The sequence below is a fragment of the Microtus ochrogaster genome, unplaced genomic scaffold, assembly GCF_000317375.1.
Source record: "Microtus ochrogaster isolate Prairie Vole_2 unplaced genomic scaffold, MicOch1.0 UNK7, whole genome shotgun sequence".
Taxonomy (NCBI): domain Eukaryota; kingdom Metazoa; phylum Chordata; class Mammalia; order Rodentia; family Cricetidae; genus Microtus; species Microtus ochrogaster.
This window is the reverse complement of record NW_004949105.1, coordinates 4,480,512-4,490,622: the sequence shown is the minus strand read 5'-3', so window position 1 is coordinate 4,490,622 and position 10,111 is coordinate 4,480,512. Positions and strand designations below refer to the sequence as shown.

The 10,111-nt window shown below is 45.8% G+C and overlaps 2 protein-coding genes across 5 annotated transcripts in view; both read left to right on the top strand.

Annotated features, from left to right (window-relative positions):
* Nucleotides 1–1,701, top strand: part of Upf3a (UPF3A, regulator of nonsense mediated mRNA decay) — a 16,426-nt gene extending 14,725 nt beyond the window's left edge. For both annotated transcript variants that reach the window (XM_026788786.1, XM_005366249.3), the window contains 2 exons: nt 815–948; nt 1,564–1,701. In XM_026788786.1, coding sequence (XP_026644587.1) covers nt 815–948; nt 1,564–1,570 — 141 coding nt within the window. In that variant the 3' untranslated portion in view covers nt 1,571–1,701. The remainder of the gene's footprint in view (nt 1–814; nt 949–1,563) is intronic.
* A 3,096-nt stretch (nt 1,702–4,797) lies between these two features.
* Champ1 (chromosome alignment maintaining phosphoprotein 1) overlaps nt 4,798–10,111 on the top strand; it is a 9,239-nt gene continuing 3,925 nt past the window's right edge. Inside the window, exon 1 of one of the 3 annotated variants that reach the window (XM_026788820.1) lies at nt 4,798–4,878. The gene's annotated coding sequence lies outside the window, so the exon portion shown is untranslated. Of the gene's footprint in view, nt 4,904–10,111 lie in introns of all 3 variants that reach the window. The other 2 variants (XM_005366248.3, XM_026788821.1) reach the window with 2 other exon arrangements.

Sequence of the window (10,111 nt, the reverse complement as noted above, 5' to 3'; positions counted from 1 at the left end):
GAGATGCTCAGCGGTCAGTTAGGAGCATTGGGGGGATGCTCTGTGGTTAGAAACACTAGAGAGATGCTCAGAGGGAAAACATGGTGCGGGGCACGAAAGAGCTCCCAAGGGTGCGTTCTGGTGACCTGTTTCTGAAATAGTGCCTCTGGCTGGAGGCCAAGGATTTAACACATGAGCTTTTGGGGGAAATTAAATCTCAAACTGTAACAATGACTTTTAGATAAACTTGTATCATGACTTTATGTAAGGACGCTTTAATGTTGGCATAAGGAGAAAACCACCTAAGGTGTTTCTCAGCGTTTGGCTCTGTTAGCAGGGTATGTGTATACTATCATGAAAATTAAAATTGGATCATAGTACACAATTGTTTTATAGTATTCTTTTGTTAAATTGGATGGGATTATTTCTTTATAATGTATTAATTAATTTTTCATGTATTGGTGTGAAGATGTCATATCCCCTGGAACTGGAGTTACAGACAGTTGTGAGTTGCCATGTGGGTGCTGGGAATTGAATCCAGGTCCTCTGGTTGAACATCCAGTGTTCTTAACTGCTGAATCATGTTCTCCATCCCAGATGCCATTATTCTAACAGTCCTATATCATCTTCATAATTGTAAGATTTCATTGATAATGTCATATGTATTGAACCCAAAACAGCTGGGTGGGGGCTGCTTTAGGTTTTGATTTTTGGGCCTATAACCACTCCTCTATTTTTTAAACATTTGAGCTCAATATTAGTATATACTTTAAATTAACAATTTCTTTTATGATATAGCATTGAGTAATATTTTATTAACGTTACGATTTCTCAGCTTCTCAAGAAGCTGGAAACAGGGGAAGAAGCAGCCACAGAGAAGCACAAAGAAAGAGGTGACTCAGTTGGTCCTGGAGACGAAAAGCAGGAAGCCCGGCCAGTGGAAAGCCTGCCAGAGATGCCTGGGGAGAGGTGAGCGTGCTCTTATTTCCATGCCCCCAGTGTGGAGTCAGAGCATCCGTGGAAGCTGTGTACTCCTCACACTGCCATTGGCATCTGAGGGTTCTGCACGGATGTGCTAGCATGTTTGGTACTGTTGACCATGCCCGGAGGGTAGTAAACATTGAGTCGGCAGTCTCAAGTAGCTCTTCAAACCAGGGACATTTCCTGTTACTTCCTTACCTGTTACTTCTGAGCATCTTCCTTCATCCTTAAGACTTCCTTCCTGGACATAGTTCCCCAGGATATGCCCTTAGAGTTTTTCTTTCTCTGTGATTTATACCTGTTCGTTGCTTTCCTTTGTGGTCTGAAATTTCCCACACATTTTTATTCCAGCTCCCCTCTGCTTTCTTAGGGCTAGTATTAAAGAGGTGCACCACCATGCCTGGCTTTTTAAATGTATTTTTGATGCTGGACATTGAACCTACAATCACTGTATATGTTAAAAACAATACATCACCATTAAGCTCCATCTCTACCCGGAAGTGAAGATTTTTTACATTATCCCCTTCCTCCTTGATATTTATTCTGTATGATAATTCAGCATGGAAAAACATTTAAGGACTTTCCTTTTGGAATTTCTTTCAGGTTTTGACAGCTGTCTAATACCACGAGAATGAAGAAGAGAGACTCTCCGTGTGATTATGTGGCCACCCAGGCATTTGAAGCAAGAAGTCCGATTTTCCCTGTCACGGGTTCAAAGAATAATCAAAACTTTTTTTTTTATAAAATTCTCTGTGTATTTTCCTTAAATATCAGAGGCAGACAGACAATAGATTGTGACCAGCCAGCACTCCCACCTACTCCTTAACAAAAGGAATGACTCAAAACTCAGGATTTTAAAGGCTGTGTACCTCTGTGTGCTCACAAAGGTATTCTTTGTTTTTATTTTGTTGTTCTTGTTTTTTGAGACAGGGTTTCTCTGTGTAACAGCCCTGGCTGTCCTGGAACTAGTTCTTGTAGACCAGGCTGGTCTCAAACTCACAGAAATCCGCCTGCCTCTGCCTCCTGAGCGCTGGATTAAAGGTGTGCGCCACCACCGCCTCTGCCTCCCGAGCGCTGGATTAAAGGTGTGTGCCACCACTGCCCAGCTCCCTGAAACATTCTTGACCGTGTAAATGAACTGGTGGTGTCTCGGGTTGTGGAGCTCTACCGTCCTAAAAGTGGGTCTTTAAAAACATCACTGTTGCCCTGAAGTGCATTCCCGCTGGGCGCCTCTGTGCACATGATGCCTGTGTCGCAGGGCCACACAGAAATAAAAAGGACAGGAGGGTGAGGAGGTGACTCTCAGCACAGTGGGTGTTCTGAATCCTAGCACCATGTACAACTGGCCTGAGCTAGATGACCAGTTGGTGGGGAGTGGGATGGGGTGGGAAGGGGTGGGAGGTTGGAGATAGGCACTCCTCAAGCTGAAAGACACTTAAGGAAATGTTCAACATCCTTAGTCATCAGAGAAATGCAAATCAAAACAACTCTGAGATTCCATCTTAAACCTGTAAGAATGGCAAGATCAAAAACTGGTGACAACTTATACTGGAGAGGTTGTGAGGAAAAGGGAACACTTCTGCATTGCTGGTGGGAATGCAAGCTGGTACAGCCCCTTTGGATGTCAATGTGGCAATTTCTCAGAAAATTAGGAAACAACCTTCCTCAAGACCCAGTAATACCACTTTTGGGTATATATCCAAAGGATGCTCAATCGTGCCACAAGGACATGTGCTCAACTATGTTCATAGCAGCTTTGTTTGTCATAGCCAGAACCTGGAAACAACCTAAATGCCCCTTTACGGAAGAATGGATAAGGAAATGTGGTACATTTACACAATGGAGTACTACACAGCAGAAAAAAAAATGACAGCTTGAATTTTGCAGGAAAAATGGATGGAGGTAGAAAACATCATTTTGAGTGAGGTAGGTAACCCAGACACAGAAAGACAATTATCACATGTACTCTCTCATAGGTAGGTTTTTTTTTTGTTTGTTTTTTGTTTTTTTTCGAGACAGGGTTTCTCTGTAGCTTTGGAGCCTGTTCTGGCATTAGCTCTTGTAGACCAGGCTGGCCTCGAACTCACAGAGATCCGCCTGCCTCTGCCTCCCGAGTGCTGGGATTAAAGGCGTGCGCCACCACCGCCTGGCTCATAGGTAGTTTTTAAACATAAAGCAAAGAAAGCCAACCTACAAAGCACAATCCCAGAGAACTTAGAAAACAATGAGGACACTAAGAGAGACTTACATAGATCTAATCTACATGGGAAGTAGAAAGTAGAAAGAGACAAGATCTCCTGAGTAAATTGGGAGTATAGGGACCTTGGGGGAGGATTGAAGCGGGGAAGGGAGAGACAGGGAAGGGAGCAGGAAAAAATGTAGAGCTCAAAAAAAAAAAAAAAGAGGGAGCCTCAACTGAGAAATTTTCTGCATCAGATTGTCTTATGGGCATGTTTGTGGAGCATTTTATTGATGGTTAACTGAAGTGGAGAGAGCCCTCCTACTGTGGGCTGTTCCGTACCTGGGTGTTTGGGCCTCAGTTGTTTAAGGAAGGCAGTGGAGTAATCCAGGGGAAACGAGCTAGGAATTTCCCAGTGGTCTCAGCTTACTCAAGGTTCCTTCCTTGGCTTTCCTCAGTATCTTATAAACCCTTCTTTCCCCAGCTTTTTTTTTGGGGGGGGGGGGCGGTTAGGGTTTTTGTAACAACGAAGAAGCAAACCAGGACATCAAAAGGAACATTAAATTCAAATTTTCAAAGCCTCTGCTTTTAGGTTATACGAGTTTTATATATCCCGAAGATTCCAGACATGCACACACACCTCTCAGGAGCTAATAAAATACATTAGCAAAGTAGTAGGATATTAGGTCACAAATAAAATCAGTTGCATTTCTATATCCTAACAAGGAACAATATACAGTACCACCAGGTAGACTCAGCTCCTTTGCACCTCATAGGTCTCCCAAATCTTGCTTCTCTGTTTCTGAGAGACCCTGCTCTGCCCCACCCCAGAGCTCACTTCCCTGAGCTACTGGGTAGCCCTGCTTCTCTACTCCGTAGGCTTCCGGACTCTACCTGTAGGGTCTTCAGGATCTCCCAATCCCAACGATTGACAAGAGCTGATTCCAAACATGGAGAGATTCGTACCAAAAAGTGGCGGTGAAGAGGACCCCCAAGAAGTGAGCTGACCCGTGGATTGACTCAGTGCGACAGCAGTGGTTTAGGGAATAGTGGCAAGTGCTTCTGATCCCAGCACCTGGGAGGCGGAGATAGGTGAATCTCAGGCTACAGAGGGCGAGATCCTGTCTTAAAGCAAGCCAACCAATCAAAAATCATGAATGTTTAATGTATCAGACAGTATGGGATGCTTAAAGGAGGAAGCCCTGTGTACATTTCGCTCAGCATCCAAAACCAAAACTATAAGAAGCCAAAACAACAACAAAAAGGCAAACACTTCAGAAATTACATAGGTGTCTTAAGTAAGGTCAGTTCACAGTCTTTCAGACAGACTAATATTAAAACGAAAGGCGAGTGCACTGCAATTGAAGACGATTTCTGGGGTTTGAGTTTGGAGACATGAAACCTGTTCACTGTCTTCTAAAAGCTTTGTATTTGTCTTGTATTTCTATTATGGACAGTATGCGTCCTTCATCAGAAGGAACAAAACAAAAGACAAAAGGAAAACAAACGAAAGACGACGTAGCCCAGGGGTGGCCGGCTGCCTCCCCAAGCCTGGCTCAGCTGGGAACCTTAGGGGCCGGGGGAGGGGGAGACCCGGAGGCACGCGTGGGCACTTCCGGTGCGGGCGCGCGATACTTCCTGGCTGGTCTTGCGTCCAGCCGCCATTCCTGAGGCCGTGCGGCCCGCCCGGCGTTTCCTGTGGGCGTTTCCTCCTCTTCACTCCAGGACACCTCGCCGGAGGGTGAGGAGTTGGCGGGCGCCTCGGTACGGGCTGCGGGGTACAGCTAGCGGGCGGGCTGGCGGGTGCCTTGGTGGTGAGTGGGTGAGGGCGGGCGGGCGCCTTGGAGCGCTTAGCGCGGCCTGGAGGCCGGAGCGTGCGGTGGACTCCTCCTGCTCTCCGCCTCGGTGGCCGGTCTCCGCACCCCCCACCCCCACTTGCTTCTGCCGGTGTCGCCTGGCGGCTCGCGGAATGGGACGGATCAATGTCTCGAGGTGGATATAGGGCTGCTCTCCAGAGGGCGGCCCACAGCAGACGCCACATCCCCCACGTGGACCACGCACGGGGTTAACTTGTCCAGGGGGGTCTTTCAGACGGCAGCAACCGAGCCCGGTGTTTCCAAGTAAGAGCCAGCGCTTTGGCACTTTGCCGTGGAGTGTAAAGTGGTACCAGTCTAGCGTTGCCTCCCGTTTAAACTTGAGGTCGCCCGGTGCCCATCAGTTCTACCCCCAGGTAAACAGATCGTACTTGTCAAGAACTTAGGGAACTCGGAGAGTAGTAAGTTGCTCGAAGGACCCTAAAGGTGCACAGGTAATGTTCAGCGCTGCAGCATCCAGAGCGACCTCTCCCCTGAACTATGGGTGCCCTAAGTAGTGAGCCCTTAGCAAGAGTGAGGCCTTGGGTTCCATCCTGGCACTGGAGAACAAAATATCAGTCCTCACAAATTGCCCCACTAATTAACGCTGACTGCTAATAGAATCGAAAAATATGGGGAAACGTGGGAGTTCTTTGTGGTTTCTGTTTTCTTTAAACACAAAACCAGTCAAAATTTATACCCTTAAAAATCAACAACAAAACAAAACCTTTTATTCATAAAGAACACAGTTAGGCAGTGTGTGCAGACTGATAGAACCGGTATCCTGGTCTGCTTTCTGCTGCTGTGATGAGAAGTAATTTGAGGGAGGAAAGGGTTCATCTTACAGGCTCCAGCCAGCTGTTGCGGGAATTGAGAGCAGGAACTCAAGCGGCAAACACGGGGGAAGATGCTGACTGGTCTGCCCTGCCTCACAATTCAGCTGCCTCTCAGATACAGCAAAGCCAGCATGTTTAGGGATGGTCTCTTCTAAGTCATGAGAAATCAAGGAAATGCCTCCACAGACACGCCCATGAACCAATCAGAGACAGTTCTTCAGTTGAGGCTCCCTTTCCCCAGTATGTCAAGTTGACAGCGAGTATAGCTTCCATAGCCAGTTAGCTTACATGTGTTCTGTGTTGAATTGTTGATATCAAAATGTACATCCAAGCCGGGCGATGGTGGCGCACGCCTTTAATCCCAGCACTCGGGAGGCAGAGGCAGGCGGATCTCTGTGAGTTCGAGACCAGCCTGGTCTACAGAGCTAGCTCCAGGACAGGCTCCAAAGCCACAGAGAAACCCTGTCTCGAAAAAAAAAAAAAAAACCAAAATGTACATCCAAATGTATTTTTAAAGGACTGTCGGTAAGGCTGGGCGGAGTGGCATGCTCGGGAAGCAGGTTCAGGTGGCCCTCAGTTGGAGACCAGCCTGGTGTGCATAGTGAGTTCCAGGGCAGCCAGAGCTATGCAGAGAGACCTTGTCTCCATCAATAGTATTAGGTATCAAGGAAGAAAGTGGGTGGAGCAGCTGTGCAATGGATGCCTTATAGTGTACCACTGTGTTGAAGAATGCCATGTGGTCAGCCGACCAGCAGCGCCAGTAACTAGCTTTTTACAGTTAGTGTTAGGAGTGCTGGACTCCAGACTGAAGTCTGTGTGCATTGTTAGCAAAGATTTGGAATCAGGCCTCTTTACTTCCTCTCAAGAAAGGGAGGGTATGGAGTTGGGTTAGTGGGGCGGGTCTGGGAGGAGTTGGGGGAGGCAGATCGTCATCAGAATATACTGTATTAAAAAAAAAAAACCAAACAATTGTTTTCATTTAAAAATCCCTTAAGAATGCTAGCACTCGGGAAGCAGAGGCAGATGGATTCTGAGTTCGAGGCCAGCCTGGTCTACAGAGCGAGTTCCAGGACAGCCAGAACTACACAAAGAAACCCTGACTCACCCCTCCCCCAATAGAAAAGAGTGCTAACAAAGTTTAAAAAGATGGAGACTTATTCTTTGTTTTTTTCTACATTGTAAAATGGAGAGGTTGGGCCCAAGTCCTGTAGGCTATTTTGATCCTGTAGCAATTACTAATTTCTTTGTGGTACTACTTGACAAAACACTTCCAATTCATGATAAAGCATTTTATAAAACCTATCTGGGACTGTAGAGCTGGCTCAGTGGTTAAGAAACTTATTTTTGCAAAAAACCTAGGTTGATTCTCATCTCCCACGGGGTTGCTCACAACTGTCTGTCTGCAGCCCTAGTTCCACGGGATCTGATGCTCTCTTTTGACCTCTGTGGGTACCAGGTACACATGGAGAGCACAGACATAAATGTAAGCAAAATGCTCAAATATATAAATTTTTAGAAAAGAAAACTTTTCTATATTATCCATAAGTTTTCCTTAGTGACATTACATGACTTTATTTATAAGTGATTTTTTTTTTTTTGTCCTCAAACTCACAGAGATCCACCTGCCTCTGCCTCCAGAGTGCTGGGATTAAAGGCGTGTGCCACCACCGCCTGGTCCATGAGTGATTTTTTTTTTTTAAATACAGCTTGCCAACCTGCTGTGTTTGCATATTAGCCAAGATCCACCCCCACACCTCTTATTTCCATTGCTCATGACTGAATCAAGCCTATGGCCTTACACATTCTAGGCAATTACTGTTCCATTAGCCACACCCCTGACCACTATTAGAGGCTCTTTAAAAGTATTCTTGCACGCCTTTAATTCCAGCACTCTGTAGGCAGAGTCAGGCGAATCTCTCCCAGTTCCAGGCCAGCCTGGTCTACAGAGTGAGTTCCAGGCTAGCCAGGGTACACGGAGAAACCCTGTCTTGGGGTGGGGATGCTTGTCTAGAACTGCAGGCTGGAGGAGGGCCCTGTGTTTTTGCTGTTGATATGTGGATTCCAAAGCCTGAGTGCACTGGCTTTTCTGTGCTAGTTTGATCGTGGTGTACTAGGAGACCTTATCCTTTGTCAGGTTCTGGTTATTTGCCTAATGCTGACTAGGGCATTTAATGTTAGGGTTAAGTTTCCTCAGCTGTGTATTGGAGTTGTTGCTACTTTTTTACTTTTAAGACAGAGTCTGTATATCCCAGGCCTGGAACACACAGTATGCAGCTGTGGGTGACTTTGAGCTTCTGATCCTCCTTAAAGCTCTTGATTCTTGAACTGGGCACACAGGTCTTCCCTAGTTGGAAAGTTCCCAGTCTTCACGGGACTGCACTCTGACCGCTCCAGTGCTTTCTGAGCACACACTGCTGGCGATGTGAAGGGTTATGGAAGTGAACAAATGGATGGCTTGGCCTGGCATGGAGTCAAGCTGAGGTGACAGGTGGTGCTGGTCTGGGACATACGCATCTGACTGGGGCTGAAGGGGAATTGAGACAGAGTGGGAAATGTGCCTGCGCTTTAAGGTGGCCTCTCTAAAGGATGAGTGGGTTCAACTGTTCGGTAGGTAACAAGGTGGACGGTGCCACTGAAGCAAGTAGAGAAAACAGTAATGACACAGTGAGGCTGATGTGGCTTTCCTTAGTTCCAGTACTTGGAAGCCAGGAGGAGGAAGGTTCCTGTAAGTTCAAGGCCATCCTGGTCTACAGAGAGTTCCAGGGCAGTCAGGGATATATTAAGACTTTGTCTGAGAAAAGCCAAACCAGCAATGCCAGTAACAATACCTTAAATGTTATTAAATTGTTCTATACACTGCTCTTCAACTTAGGGCGACCCTGTGTGTTTTAAATGCTACAATCTGTAATGCTCACTGAGGACATGGAAGGAATATGGTGACTGGTACTTTTGGTAAATGGTGGATTCTCATTTAATGAGAAAATAGATTTAGTTTTAGAGACCCAGTCTCACTGTGCTTCCTAGGCTAGCCTCAGAACTCACTCTTAGGTTCAAGTGATCCTCTCGCCCTTAGCTTCCTGAATAGCCTGGACAGCAGGCTTGACAGTGCGAGAAGATTTTGCAATATGACTTAGCTTGCTATGGTAAGAGTTAGAAACCTATGTTGGCAGGTGCTGCCCCTGTGCTGAGAGTGTAGCATGCCCGAGTTGGTAATGGAGCGGTGAGAAAGAGGGAAGTGCTGAAAGCTGGGGTTTAGAGTAGACAGAAAATTCAGTAATAAATTGAACATTACATTAGTGAAGAAGGGGGTTGTATAGTCAGGGTTGAAACAGGTGATTTGGGGTAAAATTGAGTCTAGATTTCTATGTCCTTCTGTCAGGAAGTTTAAGATGCAGATTTAATGCAGTAAAGTTGGAGCTCAGATTTGAGCACTTACCAGCATGTACAAGGCCCCATGTTCAACTCACAGCACCAACACGAAACTAAGGCACAATGTGGATTGAGGAAATCTCACCCGACCCTACCCTAGATAAAAGAGTTCCAGGCAGACTTCCCTCGGGATGAACCCCCTAATTGCTTATCCAATATGAAGTGACCAGCCCTAAAAACATCTATACAAGATACTCTAAATGGGCTCAGCAGGTTGTATCTATATATTTATTTGCGTGTGGGGAGGTAATAATTAAACCGTGAGTTTGATGGGGGCTAACAACGCTGGAGGAATTGGAAAGGGGAGGATTATGTAAACACAGCACATATCTGAAATTTAAAAAAAAAACTCTTGAAGTTTTTATTTTATTTATTTGTCCTTTTTTTGTTTTTTGATACAGGGTTTCTCTGTAAGCTTTGGGGTCTGTCCTGGAACTAGCTCTTGAAGACCATGCTGGCCTTGAACTCAGAGATTTGCCTGCCTCTGCCTCCTGAGTGCTGGGATTAAAGGCATGCGCCATCACTGCCTGGCTTAAAAATTTTAAATAAAAATGAAAAACAGCAAACCAAATGATACAAATGTTAAAAAGAAGAATGAAATGATTGGGATTAGAAAAATACTAAATGATTAAAAAATAATAGAGTAAGAAAGCATAACTTAGCCAAGTGTGGTGATGTGTGTTTGTAATCCGAGCATGTGGGAAACATGGCAGGCAGATCAAGAACTTGAGGCCAACCAGGTGATGAGATGGTCTGTAGACTCAGTCTCCCTTAGCAGTCTTGTGGAGCAGTGTCTGCAGCAATGTCTGCTGTCTGAACTTGAAACTCACCCCAGTGTCTTCAGCAGTAACCTC